We start from the raw sequence: 26,307 nt of genomic DNA, 5'->3' as shown, positions 1-26,307 counted from the left end.
ACTTCTGGGCGTTCTTATTGATGACCAGCTAAAATTTGATATCCACCTACAAACCAATATTAAAAAGACTCCTCAAAAACTTGGTATGCTTTATCGACACAGGCACTACCTTTCTCTGTCTTCTAGACAACTCCTATCTACCATTTACCTCCTACCCTCCCTTTTGTATGGAGCTCCGCTACTCTCTAACCTCCAATCATCCCTAAAATCCAAACTTTCCTCATGTTATAACAAAATTTCAAAGTTTGCCACAGGATCCAAATCCTCTACTCACCATTGCAACTCCCTACATGCTCTAAATTGGTTGGGGCTCCCAAGCTACCTAAATTTCATTCAGCTAACTACAGCACACAAGCTAATTTTCAAACCTTCTAACTGTCCATCACTCTCCTCTTCCCTAAAACTTCAAAAGTCACATAGAACACTTAGATCCACAAATCAGAACCTCTTAGAACTTTACAAGCCTTTACACGCACCAGGGCAACTTCTATTATCATTCTCCCTTGCCAGATTATGGAACTCTCTTCCCCCTTACATTAGAACTACCCCTAACCTACCATCCTTTAAAACCCTACTCCACTCTCACCTGTACTCCGTCTGGGAGTGCTCCTGTACCCATCCTACCTGATTCCTGATATCTGCTGTCCCTATTCTATTCTACTCTAATCTCTGCCACTGCTTCATTTCATCTCTCTACAATTCCTTTGCCTAAATACATGTAGTGTATTAAATGAACATAATTTATTGTTTTTGCTAATATCTTATAAGTGATTGACTCAGCTCATATATTTCAATATATGTAAAATCTTGCCTTGCTGTATATTAAATGTTAAACTGTTGTTCTCATATGCTGTACTAATACATTGTATATTGTCTTTCATCTGGAGCTTTTCTCCTCGGGCCTCCATTGAAAACTGGCTACATTGGCTCAATGGACTTCCCCGGTTAACAAACTGAAATAAATAAATAAATAAATAAAATAAATCTCTCTCATGATATATTTATTTATCTAAAATAGTCAAACAGAACAAACATCGACATTGCTAACATTGCCATAAAATGTCTACATGCTTTTGCATATGGAATAACTTCACCCTATGTGGTGGACTGTACTCTCCACACCCCTTACTAATTATATATACTAACGCTGAGATTGCACAACCACAGGGAAAGTGTATATTCCCCAGCCCCAAAGCACGCTAATAATATAGAGGTCGACATTAAATAGTTTTGCTTAATGCTGATTCCCAAGCATATATATATCTATATGTATATATATATATATATATATATATATATATATATATATATATAGTGTGTGTATATATGTATATATATATATATATATGTATATATATATATATATATATACATATATATATATATATATATATAGGCACACATGTGTATATATACATATGTAGATACACACATATCTATTGCACGCAAACAGACCCTCACACGTGTATGTACAAATATAGATATACACACACCCACAAAAGCCACGAAATTGAAGAACAAACACACTGAAACTAAAACAGTTGATGTAAAATGTCTGAACTGCAAAATAACTGAACAGCGCATCCACCAACAGCAAGAATCTTGAATAAAACAAAGATAGACATACTATATTTTTACAAGGAGGGCAATTCCCCCCTTAACCCAAAATGTGGTGGCATGTCCCCCCCCACACACGTATATGTGTGTGTGTGTGTGTGTGTGTGTGTGTGTGTGTGTGTGTGTGTATGCATGTATGTGTAATATATATATATGTATATGTATATATGCATATGACTCCAGGATCGCTCCAGGATCGCACAAATATGAATATGTGAAAACCAATTAAAACTGAAGTAAACACTGCCTTACCTTATCAAAAACCCTTTCCATAACATTGCCATTAAAGAAGACATTCAGATGTAACACTAAATCTACTCCATTCCGAAGCCCTTAATCTCAACTGACAAATACTCGCACAAACACAAACTCACAATCCTCAAATGATCGGCACTCCAAACACAATCTCACACTTACTGTAATCACAACCACTCAGTCTTACTTCTTGCAACACTTCAAAGACTTGACAAAGAGTTCTTTTGATATATATCCAAAGCAGAGCACTATGTCAACAAACTGACTTTTTGGAGTAAACAGCATCCATACATTTATATAATAGGTTAATATTAAAGCTTTCATGTTGCATAGGCCAGTCTTTTGGGGTTCAGGTGCATTTCTGTTAAAGGGCTTTTCTCATTACAGTAGAAGGTATAGTGTCATTTACCATTTGATCTCATTCTGCAGCACAGATGAAAGGCAGGGAAAGCTGATGCCTCATGCAGAGGGTAAACGGGTTGAAAAAGTGCAGTTGTTTAAGTAAATTAACCATAAGAGTAGTTTTTCTAACTACCCCCCCCCCCCCACCATACCCACAACAGCCAACTTTCCGAAGCTGTGGGCACATTCGGGTGCTACACCTGCTAGGAGCAGGCAAGGTACATCATATATATATATATCAGGCAGGTGGAGCACTTAAGTCTTCAGGGCATTTTTTGCCCAGAAAGAAGGCAGGAGCTCTGAACACTTGTGCTAGAAAACAGAGAACTATAACTAATATACAATGGGTGAAAATGATCACACCCTGAGAACACATAAGGAACAGCAGAACAAAAGGGGACTAGAGGGATAGCTACTACACCACCGATCCATTAGAACATGTTATGATGCACTTACACATATGTACTATGTTTGAATATGGATGAGCACTGCAGTAGCATAAGCTATGTGGGTAGAGTACCATAGCTTGTATAGGAGAAGAAAAAGAGGAAGGAGGCCAGTACCTAAGGCTCCAGGAGCCCCTGGATAATAGTCTTAGCAAGGCTGTTCTGGACAAGGAATCCTGTTTGTTGTGTTCTGTAAAAGTATGCACAAAGGACCATGTCGCTGCCACTAGAATATTTCTAGAATCTGCTCCTATCCAGAAAGCTACCGAAGAAGCCAATGTCCATGTTGAATGAGCTCCAATCCTGCCTGGAAGTAGTTTACTGTGACCAGTATAACAAAAACAGCAGGAAACAACCATATTAACAAGATTTGCCCTTTCCTCATACCTTCATAGGAGACAAAAAGACAGTCAACTTTCCTGACAGGTTGGGTTTTGTCTAGGTAGTATCTGAGCTGCTGTCATACATCCAGAAAGTGAAGAATCATTTCTCCTTTGTTCTTTGGTTCAGTACACAAAAGTGGGAGATTAATAGTCCATCTTAAAGTAAACCCTAGGATGACTTTAGGCATAATGGTAAGATTTGTTCTCAAAGAAACCATGTCCCTGTGAAAAATAAGGTAGGGTTGACTCACTAACTCAGATACTTGCTTACCAGATGTTAGATCAATAATCGTCAGCCTTTCTTGTTCACCTCAGATTACCCCATGAGCTGGTTCAAATGAAGACCGAGTCAGATTCTCAAGCACAAAATTGAGATTCCAATGAGGACTTGCCTGTTTCCTAGGTGAGAAAGTATGCAATATCCCAAAACCTGTTTACCTTGACCATTGTTAGAAAGAGGGACACCTAAGGGCAGACAAGTAGAGCTGGCTACCAAATGTACCTTGACGGAAGAGTACAAGCCAGTGGGCACTTACCCACACAAATAATCAAGAACTAGAGGCAACCGGGCCTGAAAAGGATTCTGGTTGTCTGAGTGGCACCAATTAGAAAATCTTTCTAAAATATTCTTAGTAGCAGTTTTGTTCTCACCTCTTTTAGTACCTCAGAAAAAGGATGCCTAAAAGGTATCAAAATTCTATTATCCAAAAAATTAGGTGAAGTGTTTCTAGACTAGGATGTATCAAACAATCCCTGTACTGTGTGAGTAAATCCAGTCTGTGGAGAAGTTTGTGATAACTGCCCTTGGCCAAACTGAAAAGAAAGGAGAACCACTGTTACCTTGGTCAGAAGGGAATCACCATCACACTTTCTGAAGAGTGCTTCTGGATTTTTAGATGAAGCCTAGTAATGAATGGAAAGAGTGGAAAAGCATTCATGAATATTCCCATCCATGGGAATAAGAAATCATTCCAGGCTTGAGTCCAGAAGCAAAATTTCTTTAGCTGTCTGTTCTGAAAGTAGGCAAACAAAGCTATGTGATGTGTTCTCTACAGTTGGATAAGCTCTTGGAAGACCATAAAGTGATATTTCCATGTGTGGGGGTCTACCCTGGTCCTGCCAAGCTTGTCCACAATAAGGTTTTGCTTTGCTAGTATGCATGAAACCTGAAGAGTCAGACTGAGCTGAATTGTTACATTCAGGCCATCATAGCCAGTCTGTGACGAGATTAAGATCTGTACCCCTCACACCCTGTTTATGTACCACATCACTGTGTACACTTGTAGGGGAAGTTCGCTTTTGCCCTGACCAAATTTTCTCTAGTATAACTATGACCTTTGGTCTTCCCTGAAAATTATATATATATATATATATATATATATATATATATATATATATATATATATATATATATATTTATATATACGCTGTGTGTGTGTGTATACATATATGTATAAAAATTGAATTTCTGACTGTCCGTTATACTCAGGCAACCCAAACCTTGAAGGCACAAGGGAAACAGTTTTTGATTCAACTGGGTTATTATTTCAGTAAAACAATATTCTTAATGGCTTTACACTAAAAATGTATTTAAAATTTGCAGGTGGATTCACAAATGTGATGTGGTGTGGGACACATCAGAGGACTTAATTCACGAGTTGCAGGGTGGCCTTGTGCAAGGCAGACCTTTTACCTGCTCTTATTTTGGAGTAATGTTCCTGATTTTGGGCCTGATTTACTCCTAATTAGCCCCTAATTCTGGAAGTATGTCCCTTTTTTCAGGCTTGATTTGCCCCTTCACACAATTCTCTGAATCCCTCATCACTTGATTTTTGAAGCTGTGTAGTACACAGAAAACCATACAACATGGCCAACATATTAATGGCAACAATAATTTAAAGAAAGAGGACACACATCTTACATCTCCCTTTCTCTGGGTCAGAAATAAGCAACCTTGTGTGGTAGAGCTTTGCAATACAGTTCATTAAAGTCTACAGAACTTACACTGTGTCTTTGATAATGTGCTTATTTTTCCATCATTTTTATCACTTTTGTTTTTAATAGTGTTTCTGAGTAGTGGCCCGCATTCTTACTGCAAGCGGTAAAAGAGATATGTGCTGCCTGGTATTCAAATTTTATGCTGATTAGATGTCCAGACTTTTGGCTGGAGGTACATACTTTTCAAAGGCCTTTGTTCCTATTTTTAGTATCTGCGGATGATCTACATGATCACAGACCTCTGAGTTTCAGACTTCATGTCCATCAGAAAGTGTATGCTAATGTTAATGCAGAACCTATTATTCTAGCAGCTTTCTTAGTATACAAAAGCAATATTTTAAGTCTGTCCCTGATTTCTGGCCTTTGGCTTTGGCACTGATTGCTGAGCTTAGAAGTTGAGAGGTACGTGTGACATTATGAATTACACTTTTGTCCAGAGTAACGGTAAACTCTAAGGTGCCATGTTTGTGACCCCCCCCCCCGCATCGTAGACAGTACTTAGTTGTTTGCATTTTAATATTGTTTGAGAATAAACACAACTGTTTTTGAAAATGAATTAAAATATTGTATTTGATGTTAAAATATTATATGTTTGTATAACTGCCAAGTAATACCCAAGATGCCATTTGGCAACTAGTGTCATTAGTAAAGACTGTAACAGTTTTGATGATTACTTGTTATGTAAGAATGAAACACCTGTTAAATACATGGTTATAATCTGACTACATTCTGTGAGTCTTTGATGATATTGTATATATGCTGTGTACCATTACTCTGATGGGTATCCGACTAATATTACATGTTAGAACTGAGCTGATAGCCAGCAGCGTATTACACTGGTGTCCTGTGACCTGAGGGCAAATGCTATGTTCAGTCTGGTTTGGAAATCAGCCCACACTTCATAGACTTGTGTTTATTTTGCACTAAGTTTTAGTGTTACTACCATAAACACATGTTTTATAAAAACAGCATTATTGCATCAGCCAGGGGGTTGAATTCCCTTTGTTTTTATTGAGCAGAAGGAACATTTTTTCTAAACAATAAATGTAGTAGGAGCTCATGCCATTTGAAAGTCATGTAATGTTAATTCACTATTTCAGAATGCTTTTTCTATGTGTAATTTTCTTGCCTTGATGTTTTATAAATTATTGTGTTCGCTCCAGTTGTTGAGCAGTAATTCTAGATGCTTCTTGGGTGTGAGACCTTGCTTTCATACATTTCAGTTAAGATTGCCTTCCTTGTGAATACAGACATTATGCTCTTTTTTTTTTCCTGTTTTACTAGTAAACATATGAAAGCTTTGTGTATATACACCTTTTCTAATATAAATCCGTTTATGTTTATACTTTTACAGCTCCTGAAATAAACTCAAAATGCTGTTGAAAACACTGTTATCATTTGGGCTTCTACTGACTGTTACTGCAGTTCCACTAGAGAGTGACTCTAACGGTGTCAAACACTGGGCAGTAATTGTAGCTGGTTCTAATGGGTGGTACAACTACAGACACCAGGTAAACTACTTAACTTGCTTTTCTTCAATAGTTTGTTTAATTTATGTGAATCAGAAAAATGTAGCAACAGATTAGTGTTGGTGACGCACTGCCAAATCTTCTGCAGGAGTGTATATTGCTTCGTTCATGAATTATTATGCAGTAGTCGGAAAACAGTTTATATGTACAGTAGGCTCTAGCTGTCAGATATTAACCAATTTATACAGTAGTACAGGATTTGCAACATTTAAAATCAGAACATTAATTATCAAAACACCAAAAGAAGTAAGGTCTTAAAAAGTAGCTTCTTCTGAGCTGAAAGAGAAAATTACAAGTGAAATTTAAAGGTCCGCTAGAATATAATCAGTATAGGTTCAAATCTGCTACAGTAAGAGCCAGAATACACATAGCGTGGTAGACGGAAAGATGCTGTTGAGCACACAGAATATGCATGTTTACTAATAGAATATGAACAAAAGATTCAGCCTTTTTTGTTTCAGCCCCTTACCACAGATTTGGCTGTTTCACTAATAAGCACTCAGGTCTCTCAACAGCAGGTACAAATATGACTCAGTCATTGTCCACGCTGGTGTAAATGACCTGAGGCGTACCTCCTTGGACTACATGAAAAGAGACATTGAGGAGCTCTCTGATTATGTAGCCCAGACAGGTATGACCCTGACCTTGAGCAGTATCCTACCTTCACCAAGAATGATGCCACAATACAGAGATAAGATGATCAGCTTTAACAATTGGCTTAAACACTGGTGTCATTCAAAGGGGATCCAGTGTCTGTCTGCCTGGGATGACATGCTGGACAAGCCACGCTGTTTCGCTTAGGGGCGGCTTGCACCTGTCACCCCTGGGATTCGGATATTGGCAAAGGCTCTTGCCACCCCCATAGTGCCTTTTTAGGCAAGGCTCAAATTCTAAACCTACCACCCTAGAACACAAAAAGGAAAAAACTAAGGGTAATGCTGCTCAATGCCAGAAGTCTAAATATCAAAATGCAGCGACTCGAGGCCCTTCTCAGTATGGAGAACATCGATGTCTGTGCTGTGACAGAAACCTGGTTCAAGGCTCCTGAGAGCACCCCAGCGCTATCAGGTTTTACCTCATATCATGCGTTCCGGCCCCAAAATCTGGACAATACCAAGAAAGGAGGGGGGGTATCCATATTCATCAAGGACACCCACACCTCAAGACTGGTGGCAACGCACGATGCATTGGAGACCATCCAGGTGCAATTAACCATAGGCAAGACTGCTCTGCAAATTGTAGCATGTTACAGGCCACCCTCACAAACTCAGGAACCTCACATGGCCTTCCTGAAAACACTAGAGGGGATAAATGTATCACCAAACACCATCATACTAGGTGACTTCAATTACCCTAATATAGACTGGGAACACTACTCAAGCCCAAACACCCTAGCCCAAAAGTTCCTGGAATTCATAAACTCAAATGCCATGGAACAACTAGTCACCATCCCACAAGAGGAGATAACATACTTGATCTCATCATCACGAACATGGGAGCACAATGTTCTACACCGGAGGTGTACCCCTCACTGGTGAGATCAGACCACAAACTAATCTCGCTGGAGGTCCTCATCCCACCCCACCTGAAATAAAAAGACCACAGTAAAGAACTTCTCAAAAGCCGACTTCACACTTCTAAAGACTAGTGTGGTCTCCTTTAAGGCCCGAGGCGGAAAACAGTACTCAAGCCGCTGAATCACATACAAATGCCTTCTACCAGCACCTGCAGGACTGCATGGATAAGGCAATCCCAAGCAAAACAAAGACTCTTTGTACCAAAGGCAAGCGTCCAGTCTGGTGGACCCCAGCCATAAACAAACTCTACAACAAAAGGAGGAAGCTACTACAAGATAGAGCAAAATCCTTAAAAGGTAAGACACCCTTGATCACTATAAGTAAAAAACTAAGAGCTCTCATAAAATCATCCAAAGCAAATTTCGAGAGAAAAATAGCTAAAGACTCAAAAAGACAATCATAAGGCCTTCTTTAGCTATGTTAGAAACCTGGGAGGAAACTCCCAGATATGCTCAGAGCTAGTTCAAAATGATGTGAAGATTACTGATCCTACAGACATTGCCAACATACTGGCTGACAGGTTCAGTGCAAACTTCTCCCCTCCCCCAACAGGAGAGATATCTATACCAAGCGGTTGCCGCCCCCCAACCCTCTCCAGCGCCCAAGTGCGAACTGCTCTCTCCAAAGCAAAAGACACAGCATCCATGGGACCTGATGGTGTCCCCGGCTGTGTGCTCCATGAACTCAATGAGGAATTAAACCCACAGCTAGGACAGCTGTTTAATCAAAGTCTTACCTCTGGATGCATTGCAGGGGTGGCGCACTGCAACTGTGGTACCACTTCACAAAGGCAGTGCCTCCACCGACCCTGGAAATTACCGGCCCATTAGCTTGACAAGCCTTATCTGCAAAGCCATGGAGAGGATCATAATGAACCTCATAAATAAAGACATAGAGAATTTGCAGACTTTGGATCCAACCCAGTTTGGCTTTGTCAAAGGCAGATCATGCCTTTTAAACTTGGTTGACTTTTGAAACAGTCACCAAAGCCATTGATGAGGAAAGGCAGTCCATACAGCCTACCTCGATCTGGCTAAGGCCTTCGATACAATGCCCCATTCGGGTATCATTGAAAAACTCATCAGCTTAAATGTCAACCCATACATCACAAGATGGGTTGCAAACTGGCTGAGTGACAGAACCCACAGGGTCAGAGCTGCTGGCGCCATGTCAGACTCAAAGCCTGTCACAAGTGGTGTCCCACAGGGCTCAGTCCTGGGCCCACTCTTGTTTGGCATCTACTTTTCAGTACAAGCAAACACAGGAGGGTTATGGCTGACAAAGTTTGCAGATGACTGCAAACTGGGCGCCATAGTAGAAAACACATCTGACACAGATATCCTTCAGAAGGGTCTCACAGAAACGGATAACTGGTGCCTGTGCCACGGCCTAAAGTTAAATGCCAAAAAATGCATAGTCATGCCCTTCGGGAAAAACAAGGTTACCCCTAGCTACCAAATAGGTGGCAATCCACTGAGCACAGAAGAAGTTATCAGGGACCTGGGGACCCAGGTTGATAGTAGTCTGTCATTCGACACCCATGTAGCTAAAGTAATTAGGAAGACCTTCTACATTGCCCACCTTATCATGAAGGATTCTCATCTAGATCAAGGAGGTCATAGTCTCCCTTTACTCATCACTCATCAGACCAATGATTGAGTACAATGCCCCATTCGGAATGTATCTGACCCGACACTTGCAGCAGCTGGAGAGGCCACAAAGTTCCTCACCAAAAGGATAAAGGGTCTCAAAAATCTGTCCTATGCTGCCCGACTGAAAGAACTCCAGCTCTATTCAGTAAACGCTTACATGCTCAGAGGTGACCTTTGCCTAACATACAAGGCCATGTCAAACCCAGATTTGATGAATATGCTTCACCTCAAAAAATCTAGATCCATCAGAGCCACAAGGCGGGAGACTTAAACCTTGACACGGCTATTAATAGGACGTGCTGGAGGGATAGATTCATCACCCAAAGACTCCCTGTGCTGTGGAACAAAATCCCGGTACATGTGAGGCAGAGCACCTCGCTGGCCTTGTTCAAGAGAAATCTTGACCAATGGATGGGAGATCGCAGATATACCCCAGGGATTACCTCAGTGTCACTGCTCGACAGAGGCACAGCAAAATAATGGGTATAGTTCCCCATACTAAAGGGGTGGCGTAAGCCACAAAACGATGGGCTAGGCTTGTAAATGCCCTCGGGCAGATAGCCTAGTATGAACCTATGAACCTATGAACCTAAATCTTGAAGGCACAAGGGAAACAGTTTTTGATTCAACTGGGTTATTATTTCAGTAAAACAATTTTCTTAATGGCTTTACACTAAAAATGTATTTAAAATTTGCAGGTGGATTCACAAATGTGATGTGGTGTGGGACACATCAGTGAACTTAATTCACAAGTTGCAGGGTGGCCATGTGCAAGGCAGACCTTTTACCTGCTCTTATTTTGGAGTAATGTCCCTGATTTTGGGCCTGATTTACTCCTAATTAGCCCCTAGTTCTGGAAGTATGTCCCTTTTTTCAGGCTTGATTTGCCCCTTCACACAATTCTCTGAATCCCTCATCACTTGATTTTTGAAGCTGTGTAGTACACAGAAAACCATACAACATGGCCAACATATTAATGGCAACAATAATTTAAAGAAAGAGGACACACATCTTACATCTCCCTTTCTCTGGGTCAGAAATAAGCGACCTTGTGTGGTAGAGCTTTGCAATACAGTTCATTAAAGTCTACAGAACTTACACTGTGTCTTTGATAATGTGCTTATTTTTCCATCATTTTTATCACTTTTGTTTTTAATAGTGTTTCTGAGTAGTGTCCCGCATTCTTACTGCAAGCGGTAAAAGAGATATGTGCTGCCTGGTATTCAAATTTTATGCTGATTAGATGTCCAGACTTTTGGCTGGAGGTACATACTTTTCAAAGGCCTTTGTTCCTATTTTTAGTATCTGCCGGATGATCTACATGATCACAGACCTCTGAGTTTCAGACTTCATGTCCATCAGAAAGTGTATGCTAATGTTAATGCAGAACCTATTATTCTAGCAGCTTTCTTAGTATACAAAAGCAATATTTTAAGTCTGTCCCTGATTTCTGGCCTTTGACTTTGGCACTGATTGCTGAGCTTAGAAGTTGAGAGGTACGTGTGACATTATGAATTACACTTTTGTCCAGAGTAACGGTAAACTCTAAGGTGCCATGTTTGTGACCCCCCCCCCCGCATCGTAGACAGTACTTAGTTGTTTGCATTTTAATATTGTTTGAGAATAAACACAACTGTTTTTGAAAATGAATTAAAATATTGTATTTGATGTTAAAATATTATATGTTTGTATAACTGCCAAGTAATACCCAAGATGCCATTTGGCAACTAGTGTCATTAGTAAAGACTGTAACAGTTTTGATGATTACTTGTTATGTAAGAATGAAACACCTGTTAAATACATGGTTATAATCTGACTACATTCTGTGAGTCTTTGATGATATTGTATATATGCTGTGTACCATTACTCTGATGGGTATCCGACTAATATTACATGTTAGAACTGAGCTGATAGCCAGCAGCGTATTACACTGGTGTCCTGTGACCTGAGGGCAAATGGTATGTTCAGTCTGGTTTGGAAATCAGCCCACACTTCATAGACTTGTGTTTATTTTGCACTAAGTTTTAGTGTTACTACCATAAACACATGTTTTATAAAAACAGCATTATTGCATCAGCCAGGGGGTTGAATTCCCTTTGTTTTTATTGAGCAGAAGGAACATTTTTTCTAAACAATAAATGTAGTAGAAGCTCATGCCATTTGAAAGTCATGTAATGTTAATTCACTATTTCAGAATGCTTTTTCTATGTGTAATTTTCTTGCCTTGATGTTTTATAAATTATTGTGTTCGCTCCAGTTGTTGAGCAGTAATTCTAGATGCTTCTTGGGTGTGAGACCTTGCTTTCATACATTTCAGTTAAGATTGCCTTCCTTGTGAATACAGACATTATGCTATGTTTTTTTTCCTGTTTTACTAGTAAACTTATGAAAGCTTTGTGTATATACACCTTTTCTAATATAAATCCGTTTATGTTTATACTTTTACAGCTGCTGAAATAAACTCAAAATGCTGTTGAAAACACTGTTATCATTTGGGCTTCTACTGACTGTTACTGCAGTTCCACTAGAGAGTGACTCTAACGGTGTCAAACACTGGGCAGTAATTGTAGCTGGTTCTAATGGGTGGTACAACTACAGACACCAGGTAAACTACTTAACTTGCTTTTCTTCAATAGTTTGTTTAATTTATGTGAATCAGAAAAATGTAGCAACAGATGAGTGTTGGTGACGCACTGCCAAATCTTCTGCAGGAGTGTATATTGCTTCGTTCATGAATTATTATGCAGTAGTCGGAAAACAGTTTATATGTACAGTAGGCTCTAGCTGTCAGATATTAACCAATTTATACAGTAATACAGGATTTGCAACATTTAAAATCAGAACATTAATTATCAAAAACACCAAAGAAGTAAAAGGTCTTAAAAAGTAGCTTCTTCTGAGCTGAAAGAGAAAATTACAAGTGAAATTTAAAGGTCCGCTAGAATATAATCAGTATAGGTTCAAATCTGCTACAGTAAGAGCCAGAATACACATAGCGTCTTAGACGAAAAGATGCTGTTGAGCACACAGAATATGCATGTTTACTAATAGAATATGAACAAAAGATTCAGCCTTTTTTGTTTCAGCCTTCCTTTAAAGGTCGCCTAACGAAATTAACTGTTGTTTCTACTGGGCTGCCTTTTAGTAGTGCAAGACTCAATGTATATTTCATCACTTCAGAAAATTAAACTGCAGGTTGTAAAAAAATAACTGTAAATTTTAAAACTTGCTGTTAATATTTTAAACATTGTTAGAGTGTAACTTTTCTTCCCGTACTCCACATTTAGTGGCTGTGTGGTGTAGTGCATTATATTTCTCGCTAAATTGCCAAAGGTTGTGGATTTGAGTCACACTAGGGTTTATTTTTGTCTTGCTGATAGCGCAGAGGAAAGGCTACAAGTTATCACCAAGTGTCTTTCTTTAGCCAGAGGTTTGAGACTGTTGTGCAACTTTGAGTAAGTCAGATCATGCTGAAAGAGCAACTTATGGAAAATGACTCAGCATATGGCACAAAGAAGTTCCATCGAGTTGCAAGGCCCCCTACTGAAAAATAAAGCGGAGAGTTTGTAGACACCATTCATAAGGGATGAGAGTAACAAACTGCTTAGCAGTCCAGATGACTGGAGAATAAGCATTGTAATGTCAGTGTATATAAATGAAGGGGTGTTCACAACCGGAAACAGTACAGAGGTATCAAAATTCCTGCCTCACGATGATTGATAAACAGATGTACAGAGTAATAGAAAGATAAGACAGGAGATAAGCAGGTTAAATTCAGAGCTGGATGTAGTACAACTGACCTTATGTCTGTACTGAAAGAGGTTGATAGGTATTTACTAAGCCATGAGTCTCTATATGCAAGGCAGAGATCGTTTCTCAATAGCATGTATGATACAGAGAAAAATAAGACGAGAGAGTGTTGCGGCTATTCCAGTTGTGACAAGTGCTTGGAAAGGTACATATCGAAATTGGCATTATACTCAATGATTGGTCTAATGAGTGCCAAGTACAGTGGAACAGTTATGTCCCAGGATCTGGTTGCCAAACCTTTAGGTATAAGCTGTGCTACAGAAAAGGATTTCCTTACAGTAGCAGATACATGGTGATCAGAGGACAATTCCCAGATGTCTAACTATGCAACCATTTTTCAGGGGAGAGTTGTCAAGGGGGATAGCTACAAGGAGAGTCATGCTTCCTGAAGGATATGATTATATATTTCTTGGCATTTAGTTTTAGTTCATGGTTTTGACTTGAATAATGTATTTGTGACAGGCCCTGTTGAAGGATCCTTGTGTCCTTTGGGGAGTTTTTGATGACTCCAACTCAAAGTCTATCAGCCACTAATCCTTAACATTAACTTTCATCTCTGAGAAGTAAATGTTAAAAGAGGAGTTGCCCAAAGACTGATTCCTGGGTTACTCTGCTAGCATGTCTTTTGGAGGAGGTGGAGTTCTGTATGGGAGCCAGTTTGTTATCCAGCAAGTTATATAGGGGTGGAAGTCTAGCTTGGAGAATGAGGTCCAAATCTGTATTCTGCACTGATTTCCCCTTGTATATTGTCCCAGTAACTTTTTTTGAAGAAACTGACCAGATTAAGCAGACAGGACCTGTTCTTGATGAATGCAAACTTGGTTGTGTCGAGAGACTGTAAATTACCTATATCCCCATTTGTTAGTTTCATTATGATCCCTTCCAGGCTATGGCCTTGCAGATGAGACTGGTAAGGCTTATAAGTCTGTAATTAATGGAGTCTACTGAACCCCCCCCCCCACACACACACTTTATGCTAGGGAATGGCTGTTGCCTGTCCTCAGTTCCTTCAGCACAAAACTTTTGTGGCTAATATTGACTAGCCCCCTATAAGGGCTAATCAGTAGGCAGTCTGGTAAGTTATTCAACCTCATAGATGTAGTATTCTTGGCCTTAGATAGAGGTTTGAGAACCTGTAATTTGGAGATTTGAGGGTGGGGATGTGCATATTTGTTCTGAGGATATTGGAGGGGAGAGGGGGTGAAATTTGGAGCTGAATTTGTCTGTTAGTAGATCTGTTGTGTCCTGTATGACACGATATGGGTTACTGTTAGGTGAGCACAGTGCTGGGTGTTATTTCTGAGATATGTAAAATATACTTACAGAAAGCCTTGTGGTTATCTTTTGCCTGGGTTGCTATTTTTACATCATATCTGACTTTGGTTGATTTGGTCAGGATCAGAGTTTCTTCTTTAGTTTAGCAAGATCATTTTTGGCTTCTTCAGAGTTAGATTTATTTTGTATGCAGTGAGTTAGGTTCCAACACAGGTTTATTTTTGAATTTGGTGTTTATAGTACCCCCTCAGAAACAAATGCAACTGTTTACATGGACATAGAATTTGGCAGTTAATGATTCCATGTACGCAGTGGGACTGTTGAATTGGAAGGGACTTTTGAATTTATCCAGGTGTTGTCAATCAGTTTTATTGGGTTAGCCTTTGCATAGTCTCTGAATACTGTGGTATGGGATGATGCTTCAGACTTTTGACTTGTCCGATTTGACCACAGAGGAGTTTACAATTGGTGGGGAGCAGAATTGTCCCATATTGATAATTACCAAATCCAGGATTTTATGGCCACAGGTTGGGATGCAGACCAACTGGTCCAAGGAGAGTTTGATCAATCCCTTATTTACTACCTCCCCTTTTTTTCACCCTCTTTCTCAAACATTCTTTGTAATTCCTTCTCCAAAAACTTTCCCTTTTGCTTTCTGCATTTATCCTCACTTTGAAACCTACTTGACCCACCCCTCTCACCCTCTCCACTTTCAAACCAACCCCTCAGTTTTTACTGCATTTATTCTTCAGTACTTCTGTCAGTCTATAACCAAACTGCTCTGACAATTACTGTAGACTCTCTCATTCCCAGCAGTGCTTCAGCAGTATTACTTTCACCCACTTTTTTCAGTTTGCTACCTCTGGCCTATTAATTTCACTCCTCTGCTGGACTTCTCCAAGCTCACATGTCATCCAGTTTCTGTCAGTCTTACAATCTTTCTTTTCCATCAGCATAATTTCCATGTCACATCTACTATCAGTACTAGTACTGCTCTTAACTAACATTTACCTTATTGTCACATCTACTATCAGTACTACTACTGCTCTTAACTAACATTTACCTTATTGTCACATCTACTATCAGTACTACTACTGCTGTTAACTAACATTTACCTTATTGTCACATCTACTATCAGTACTACTACTGCTGTTAACTAACGTTTACCTTATTGTCACATCTACTATCAGTACTACTACTGCTGTTAACTAACGTTTACCTTATTGTCACATCTACTATCAGTACTACTACTGCTGTTAACTAACGTTTACCTTATTGTCACATCTACTATCAGTACTAGTACTGCTCTTAACTAACATTTAACTTATTGTCACATCTACTATCAGTGCTACTGCTGGCGTTAACTAACGTTTACCTTATTGTCACATCTACTATCAGTGCTACTACTGCTAACTAACGTTTACCTTATTGTCACATCTACTGTCAGTGTTACTACTGCTGTTAACTAACATTAACCTTATTGTCACATCTACTATCAGTACTACCACTGCTGTTAACTAACGTTTAACTTATTGTCACAGTGCTACTACTGGCGTCAACTAACGTTTAACTTATTGTCACAGTGCTACTACTGGCGTCAACTAACGTTTACCTTATTGTCACATCTACTATCAGCGCTACTACTGCTAACTAATGTTTACCTTACTGTCATATCTACTATCAGTACTACTACTGCTCTTAACTAACATTTACGTTATTGTCACAACTACTATCAGTGCTACTGCTGCTAACTAACAATTACCTTATTTTCACATCTACTATCAGTACTACTACTACTGCTGTTAACTAACATTTACCTTGGTGTCACAGCTACTATCAGTGCTACTACTGGTGTCAACTAACGTTTACCTTATTGTCACATCTACTATAAGTACTACTGCTGACGTTTACCTTATTGTCATCTACTATCAGTGCTACTACTGCCGTTAACTAACATGCTCCTTATTGTCACGTACTGTCAGTACTACTACTGCTAACATTTACCTTATTGTCACATCTGCTATCAGTACTACTACTGCTGCTAACTAACACTTACCTTATTGTCACATCTACTATCAGTGCTACTACTGCTGTTAACTAATGTTTACCTTATTGTTACATCAACTATCAGTAATACTACTGCTGTTAACTAACGTTTATCTTACTGTCACATCTACTATCAGTGCTACTACTGCTGTTGACTAACATTTACGTTATTGTTACATCTACTATCAGTACTACTACTGCTGTTAACTAACGTTTACCTTCTTGTCACATCTACTATCAGTGCTACTACTGCTGTTAACTGACATTTCCCTTATTGTCACAGCTAATATCAGTACCACTACTACTACTGCTGTTAACTAACATTTATGTTACTGTCACATCTACTATCAGTACTACTACTACTGTTAACTAACATTTACCTTATTGTCACATCTGCTATCAGTACTACTATAACATTTCCCTTATTGTCACAGCTAATATCAGTACTACTACTGCTGTTAACTAACATTTATCTTATTGTCACATCTACTATCAGTACTACTGCTACTGTTAACTAACATTTACCTTATATAACTAAATTAGCAACTATTCCACGGAGTTACCATGCCACACAAGCAGTAGCCAAGAACAGCAGCAAAAACCAGTCCATTAAGAACAGCAGCAAAAAGCAGCAGTAGATGTCAGGAAACCTAGTAACTTTACACCATTTAATCATCCTCTGGTTGAAGCATATTGTAGATTGACTGAAGCTGAGATTTATAGGTTTTATGATAAGAGGACAAGTGATATGAATTATAGATTAAAACAGAATCTTACATTTAAAGAGAGGAAGGCCCTACAAGCCCTACAAAACAATAGTTCTCTTGTTATACGTCCTGTTGACAAGGGAGGCTTGATTGTCATCATGGATAAGATTTTCTATGAGGGCTCCATGCAGACTATGTTGAGTGATACCACCTTCTATAACTGACTCTTGCTTAATGAGGTACATGAGATTATTTATACTGTAAAGAATGATTTGGTAGATATTAAGATAGCTGGCTTGATCTCTGATGAAATGTATAAATTCTTGAATGTTGAATTTCTGCTAATTCCTATTATTCAAGGCCTCCTGAAAATACACAAACATTCTGAATGTCCACCCATGAGACCTATTGTTGCAGGAGGGGGTTGGATTACAGAACCCCTTTCCTTATACATAGAGAAACATTTACGTCCTGTGATCAATATGAATCCAACTGTACTAAGAGACTCTAAACAATTTGTAGTAGATTTATATGATAGTCTGAAAGGAATAAGAGAACTTGACAATGTGGCTTTTGTTACACTAGATGTGCAATCATTGTTTACCATGATACTGAATGAACTTGGTATTCAGTTTATTCAGAAGTACTTGCATATACATAGTCAACTTTCAACAACACAGGTTGATTTGATATGTTTCTTTCTAGAAATTATACTTAATAACAATGTGTTCATGTTTGGAGAACAAGTATACTTACAGAAATATGGCGTAGCTATGGGCACTTCATGTGCCAATAGCTACGCCAATATGTTCCTTGCTCAATGGGAAGAAGATCTGTTGTTCCCCATGATAGGGTTTAAAGAACATGTTTTATTTTATAGGTGTTTTGTGGATGATTTGTTTATTTTGTGGAGAGGACCTCAAGTTCAGTTTAATAGTTTTTTTGAAGTTATGAATGGTTTAATGGAATGTTTGAAATTTACCTATAAATTTTCACATAATGGTATAGAATATTTAGATGTATACTTAGAAAAACTTGATGGAGGGATGATTAATACAGGCGTTTTCCGTAAAACTTGCCATAGGAACGCATTCCTTTTTAGATCAAGTATGCATCCCGGTTATATTTTTAAGAACTTAGTGAGAGGACAAGGTATGAGGGCCTCCAGGATGAATCCTACAGAGTTGGGATTCCATGCAGAATTGCTTAGTCTTGAAAAAAACCTTATGGATAGAGGATACACACGAAAGGAATTGGAGAAACAATGGGAAGATTTGATAGTGTTAAGGGAGACTAGAGCTAAACCTTATTTTGGACCTTTATGTTTTAGTGAAGAGGGACATATTAATACTACTGGGGTTACCAAGATTCCCCTTTATTATTCTAGTAACACTGGATATGTCACGAAGTTATTCCAACAATATTGGCCCATTTTGCTAGTACATGATGATATTGGTGATATAGTGGGTGAAGCTCCTAGATTTCGTTTTTGGAACCATAAGAACCTAAAGAGGTTGTTATGTAATAGGAAAAGTAGTTCAGTATGGATTGACTATGGGTATACGGAACCATGTGGTGCTTGTAATTTCGGTCCCTATATTGACACTGATGTGGTATTTTGCCACCCAGACCTGAATAAGGAGTTTAGGTTTAGAGGGACCCATAATTGTATGACTCCCCATGTTGTTTATTTAGCTGTGTGTGATTTATGCAGGGCTTTCTATGTAGGAAAAACTAATAGACCTATACGATACAGAATGAGGGAACATCTACATAATAACATCTACATAATATTAGGAAAGAAACATCCAAACATGTGATAGAACAAGGAATTCAACATACATTTAGGTTTAGGGTAATTGAGGCTGTGGATTCCAGTCCTAGGGGGGGTGATATTAGAAGCTACACTGAGTGCAGAGAGATGAATTGGATCATCATTTTATAGGCAGATAGAGGTAGAGGGTTTCCATTAAACCCGCCCTGAATAGAAGGAGGTTACATAAATAATACTCATTCTTTTTTATTGTTTTTATGTATTGGCATCATGTAGATATTTTTAGAGCCATGTTCATGTTCATATATATATATATTTGTATATTTAAGTATTTTTATTTATATTAGTTAGACTTTTACTAGTTAGAATGGTATAGTTGTAGTTATGTTGGGTTGTACCTTTAATTTTGTTCATTTACATAATTAATTGGGCTGGGTTCTTTTTGTATTTAATGTGGTTCTCTGCTCAGTTGAATCTTTTGGTCTGAAGAAGCTCTTAAGTGAAAGCGCTTACCGTTTGCATACAATAAACCTGAGTTTTTGTATTATACCAGCACTGTTTTTTTGTTTGAATTGACATTTGCTGCTGCTTTTTGCTGCTGTTCTTAATGGACTGTTTTTTGCTGCTGTTCTTGGCTACTGCTTGTGTGGCATGGTAACTCCGTGGAATAGTTGCTAATTTAGTTATTTTTGTATTTATTACCACAGAGTTTTTACCCCGTGGTGTGCTGGTTACTCTGTTACTTTTTAACATTTACCTTATAGTCACATCTACTATCAGTGCTCCTACTGCTGTTAACTAACATTTACCTTGTTGTCACATTTAATATCAGTACTACTACTGCTGTTAACTAAGATTTACCTTGTTGTCACATCTAATATCATTACTACTGCTGCTGTTAACTAACATTTACCTTGTTGTCACATCTAATATCAGTACTACTACTGCTGTTAACTAATGTTTACCTTATTGTCACATCTACTATCAGTACTACTAATGCTGTTAACTAACGTTTACCTTATTGTCACATCTACTATCAGTACTACTACTGCTAACTAAAGTTTACCTTATTGTCACATCTACTATCAGTACTACTAATGCTGTTAACTAGCATTTACCTTATTGTCACATCTACTATCAGTACTACTAATGCTTTTAACTAGCATTTACCTTATTGTCACATGTACTATTAGTACTACTAATGCTGTTAACTAACATTTACCTTATTGTCACATCTACTATCAGTACTACTACTGTACTACTACTGCTGTTAACTAACGTTTACCTTATTGTCACATCTACTATCAGTACTACTACTACTGTTAACTAACGTTTACCTTATTGGCACATCTACTATCAGTACTACTACTGTACTACTACTGCTGTTAACTAGCGTTTACCTTATTGTCACATCTAATATCAGTACTACTGCTGCTGTTAACTAACATTTACCTTATTGTCACATCTAATATCAGTACTACTACTGCTGTTAACTAACGTTTACCTTATTGTCACATCTACTATCAGTACTACTACTGCTGTTAACTAACGTTTACCTTATTGTCACATCTACTATCAGTACTACTACTGCTGTTAACTAACGTTTACCTTATTGTCACATCTAATATCAGTACTACTACTGCTGTTAACTAACGTTTACCTTATTGGCACATCTACTATCAGTACTACTACTACTGTTAACTAACCTTTACCTTATTGTCACATCTACTATCAGTACTACTACTGCTGTTAACTAACGTTTACCTTATTGTCACATCTACTATCAGTACTACTACTGCTGTTAACTAACGTTTAGCTTATTTGCCACTTGACAGACCCTACTTGGTTTGGCTTATGTTTGTTCACTCCCACTCTAGTCCTGATCTATTTTACCTACTTATCTGAAAATCTTCTCTAGAGTTATTCAAGACATTAACTCTTGCGATTTCTATTTTGATGCATTTCACATGCACTTACACACCTGTTGTACCTTTTTTTTGTCCGGCACCATTTTTATTTTCTTTTTCGCTTACTGTGGATGATCTTGTCTTCAAATGTTTTGTGCATATATATTACTTACTCCATTACTAGTAAGTTTTAGGCTAAGGTTATGTGTACCTGTTCTGTATTGCTTTATTTTTTACATTTTTATTGTTTTGTTATGTTAGTTGTGGAGCTTTCTCCCTGGGCTTCCACTAAAAAGGGAATAATTATTCTCAGCCCAATGGATAATCCTGGTAAACAAATGTTAAATAAAATAATAAATAAAGTGTGTTGATGTTTGAGGTATAGATGTTTTAAGACGTACAAGTTTCCCAGTTTATCTAGGGATAATCAAAGTCTTCTTGGAGAAAGGTGTATACCTTAATACTTACAGACTTCATACGAGAGCTGGGTTGAAGGGGATATAGAAGGGGTCATGTAGTTAGCCGTAATGTGATAAGGGGTTTTGTTCACAGTAAGTTGGAAGTGGAGGAGTTCCAGGTCATTATCTTGTCCTAAAGCCACTTCTACCTTTAGTGCCTTTGTCTAATGCCTAGACCTGTACGGGTGATAGGCATTGATGCCCTGCACTGATGGAGTGCTTTCACTGGTCTTGAACCCAGCCTTTTTGATGATGTATATACTGGCATTTTCCAGGGTGACTAATGCTTGTAGAGGGGATTTTTTTGTTAAGGCTCCTTGTGCTAAGCAACAATACCTTAATGTTTTGATTCTGTTTAGTTATGTTGGGAGCTTTAGAAGACAGACATTACCTAAAAAAGGCACTGTGGTGGTGGACAAGGTAGCTCTTAGGATTGTCTACTATCTCGTCCCAGGCTGCATTGCTTACTGTACTTATTTCCTTGTTTCACTTGAAAGAAAGTTACTGTTTGTCGTTTTTGCATTTAAGTTACCTGTAACACATTGCATTTAAGTTACCTGGCACTTGCTCACTAAAGCAATTATATGTCAGCACTAAAAAATTAAAAGCACTACACCCTCACAAACTCCCCTTGAGTACCTCGTTCCCCATTGGCCCTTTTTTTCAATTATAAAGGAATTCCCAATACTATTCTATCATGTCCAAAGGTCAGTTGTCAATCTCCTCTCTGGTCCGGCTGGTGAATCTGGGAATCTTGAGGCAATGTTACAACTGCCTCATGTGCACAGACAACCCTCTCCTCCTCCCAACAAATTCCAACACATGTGAGAGATGCAACCATATAGCCATACTGGAGGCTAAGCTCTCTCAACTCAGTACTGGCGAAACCAGTCAGGAGGAGAAGGAAACCCCACTCACTACAATTCCAGTCTCACATAGACCTACCACGACAGCAAACCAAACACATAAACACACAAAAACATACTCGGAGGCTCTAAATAAAAATCTGCCTAAGCAGCAGAGACCTCCAAAGCAGACACCCAAGCAACCGCTACCCCAAAACAAAACACGTGCAAGACATAGCTCACAAAGCCAGTGTGCTGAACAGTCGCAGCCCTTAAGGCTAAACAACACACCTGATACACTTGTAATAGGTGACTCTATCGTCAGGCACACTGACGTCCTGCTCACCAGGCTGAATAAGAAGAAGGTCACGGTGACATGCCTGTCAGGCGCTAGGATCCACCACATAACACAAGCACTCAGGTCACTCCAAGGCAAGTACAAATATGACTCAGTCATTGTCCATGCTGGTGTGAATGACCTGAGATGTACCTCCCTGGACTACATGAAAAGAGACCTAGAGGAGCTCTCTGAGCATGTAGCCCAGGCCGGTATGACCCTGACCTTGAGCAGCATCTTACCCTCACCAAGAATGATGCCACAATATGAAGACAAGATGATCAATTTCAACAATTGGCTTAAGTATTGGTGTCATTCAAAGGGGATCCAATGCCTGTCAGCCTGGGATGATATGCTCGACAAGCCACGATGCTTCGCTAGGGACGGCTTGCACCTGTCACTCCTGGGCTTTCGGATATTGGCAAAGGCTCTTGCTACCTCCATAGTGCCTTTTTTAGGCAAGGCTCAAAAGACAAACCCACCTCTATAGGTATCACAAGGGATAAGAAACTAAGAGTAATGCTACTCAACGCCAGAAGTCTAAACCTCAAGATGCACGCAGTCGAAACTCTCCTTAGCATGGAGAACATCGATATCTGTGCAGTAACAGAAACCTGGCTCAAAGCTCCCGAGAGCACCCCAGCACTACCAGGTTATACCTCATACCATGCTTTTCGGCCCCAAAACTTGGACCGAACCACAAAAGGAGGGGGAGTATCAATATTTGTCAAAGATGCCCACACATCCAGGTTGGTGGCACAGCACGAAGCATCAGAGACTATCCATGTGCAACTGACAGTGGGTAAAACTGCCTTCCAGTTTATAGCCTGCTACAGATCACCCTCCCAAACCCAGGAACCCCACTCGGCCTTCCTTAGAACACTAGAAAATATGAAGGTCTCTCCAAACACCATTATATTGGGCCACTTCAACTACCCAGACATAGACTGGGAGCATTACTCTAGCTCCAACACCCTAGCCCAAAGGTTCCTAGAATTTATAAACTCAAATGCTATGGAACAACTTGTTACCACTCCCACAAGAGGGGAAAACATACTAGACCTGATCATCACCAACATGGGGACTCTATGCTCCAGACCAGAAGTGTATCCCTCACTGGTAAGATCAGACCATAAACTAATCTCACTGGATATTCACATCCCGACTCCATCACCTGCCCTGAAAACCACAGTGAAAAACTTCTCTAAAGCAAATTTCACACTCCTCAAAACCGAGGTGGAATCCTTCAAAGCCCCCGGGCCTGTGGAAAATACGGCCCAGACAGCAGAATCCTTTATAAACGCATTCTATGAACACCTTCAGGAATGCATGGATCATGAATCCCAAATAAAACCAAGACCTAATCCTCCAAAGGCAGACGTCCTGTTTGGTGGACCCCAGCCATAAACAAACTATACAATAGAAGGAGGAAGCTACTACATGATAGAGCAAAATCCCAAAAAGGGAAGGCATCTCTGATCAGTATTAGCAAAAAACTACAGGCACTCATAAAATTGTCTAAGGCCAGCTTTGAGAGAAAAATTGCACAGGACACTAAGGATAATCACAAGGCTTTCTTTAGTTATGTTAGGAACCTGGGTGGGAATTCCCAGATATGCTCAGAATTAGTCCAAAATGACAAAAATACACCAACCCACAGACATTGCCAACATCCTAGCTGACAGGTTCAGCGCAAACTCTCCCACCAAAAGGGCAAATATCTATCCCAGTAGAGTGCTGCCCCCCTGACATCTCAGATGCTCAGGTAAGAGCTGCCCTCTCCAAAGCAAAAAACACAGCATCAATGGGACCAGACGGTGTCCCGGGCTGTGTCCTACATGAACTCCAAGAAGAGCTAAACCCAACCATAAAACTACTGTTCAATCTCAGCCTTACTACAGGATATGTACCCAAAGAGTGGTGTACAGCAACAGTGGTCCTCAACGGATCCTGGAAACTATCTAAGCCTGACTAGCTTGGTCTGCAAAGCTATGGAAAGGATCATCATGGACCTCATAAATAAAGATATTGGGGACCTACAGACACTGGATCCTACCCAGTTCGGCTTTGTTAAGGGCAGATCCTGCCTCTTAAACCTGGTTGATTTCTTTGAAACAGTCACCAAGGGAATTGACAAGGGGAAGGTTGTCCACACAGCCTACCTGGACCTCGCAAAAGCCTTTGATACAATACCCCACTCGGGCATTATAGATATACTCACCAGCTTAAGTATAAACCCCTATGTCACTAGATGGGTTGCAAACTGGCTCAAAGACAGAACCCACATGGTTAGAATTGCTGGAGCCATGTCGGACTCCAAACCAGTTACAAGTGGTGTCCCACAAGGCTCAGTCCTGGGACCTCTCTTGTTCGGTATATATTGCTCGGAGGTACAGGCCAACACGGAAGGACTGTGGCTGACCAAGTTCGCAGATAACTGCAAACTGGGCACCATAATCGACTCTCCAGCCGACACAAGCATCCTCCAAAAGGGCCTCATAGAAACAGACAACTGGTGCCAGAGCCATGGCCTCAAGCTAAACGCCAAAAAGTGTATAGTCATCCCCTTTGGCAAAAACAAAGTGCCCACAAATTACCACATAGGTGGTAATCCATTAAGTACAGAAGAAGTAATTAGGGACCTGGGGACCCAAGTTGATAGCAATCTCTCATTTGACAACCACGTGGCCAAAGTGGTTAGAAAAACATTTTATAAATCATGAAGGGATTCACATCTAGATCAGGGGAGGTCATCGTGCCTCTTTACTCATCCCTCATCAGGCCCATAATTGACAATGCCCCTTTTGGTATGTACCTTACCAGACACCTGCAGCAACTGGAAAGACCCCAAAAGTACCTCACCAAGAGGATCAAAGGGCTCAAACAGATGCCATATGCTGCCCGGTTAAAGAAACTCCAGCTCTACTCAGTGGCATACCGCCTGCTCAGAGGCGATCTGTGCCTGACATATAAAGCCATGTCCAACCCGGAATTAATGGACATGCTGCACCTCAGAAAATCCAAATCCCATCAAGCTATGCGCTCGAGAGACTTGAGAACCTCAGCACTGAAATAAATAGGACATGCTGGTGGGACAGATTCATAACCCAGAGGCTCCCTTCACTCTGGAATAAAATCCCAGTCCAGGTTAGGCAGAGTCCCTCATTGACTCTCTTCAAGAGGAATCTTGATGAGTGGATGGGAGATCATAGGTTTACCCCGGGTATCACTTCTGTGTCACTGTTAGACAGAGGCACAGTATACTAACCTCGAAAAAGGGCATAGCAAA

The 26,307-nt window shown here is 39.6% G+C and overlaps 1 protein-coding gene across 1 annotated transcript in view; it reads left to right on the top strand.

The window, feature by feature from the left end:
• LGMN (legumain) overlaps window positions 1–26,307 on the top strand; it is a 208,962-nt gene that overhangs the window by 19,434 nt on the left and 163,221 nt on the right. Inside the window, exon 2 of the mRNA XM_044074652.1 lies at window positions 12,308–12,464. Coding sequence (XP_043930587.1) covers window positions 12,327–12,464 — 138 coding nt within the window. The 5' untranslated portion in view covers window positions 12,308–12,326. The remainder of the gene's footprint in view (window positions 1–12,307; window positions 12,465–26,307) is intronic.

Source organism: Protopterus annectens, chromosome 6.part0, assembly GCF_019279795.1.
Source record: "Protopterus annectens isolate FY-2018-M chromosome 6.part0, PAN1.0, whole genome shotgun sequence".
Taxonomy (NCBI): Eukaryota; Metazoa; Chordata; order Ceratodontiformes; family Protopteridae; genus Protopterus; species Protopterus annectens.
This window is presented reverse-complemented; position numbering and strand designations above follow the sequence as displayed.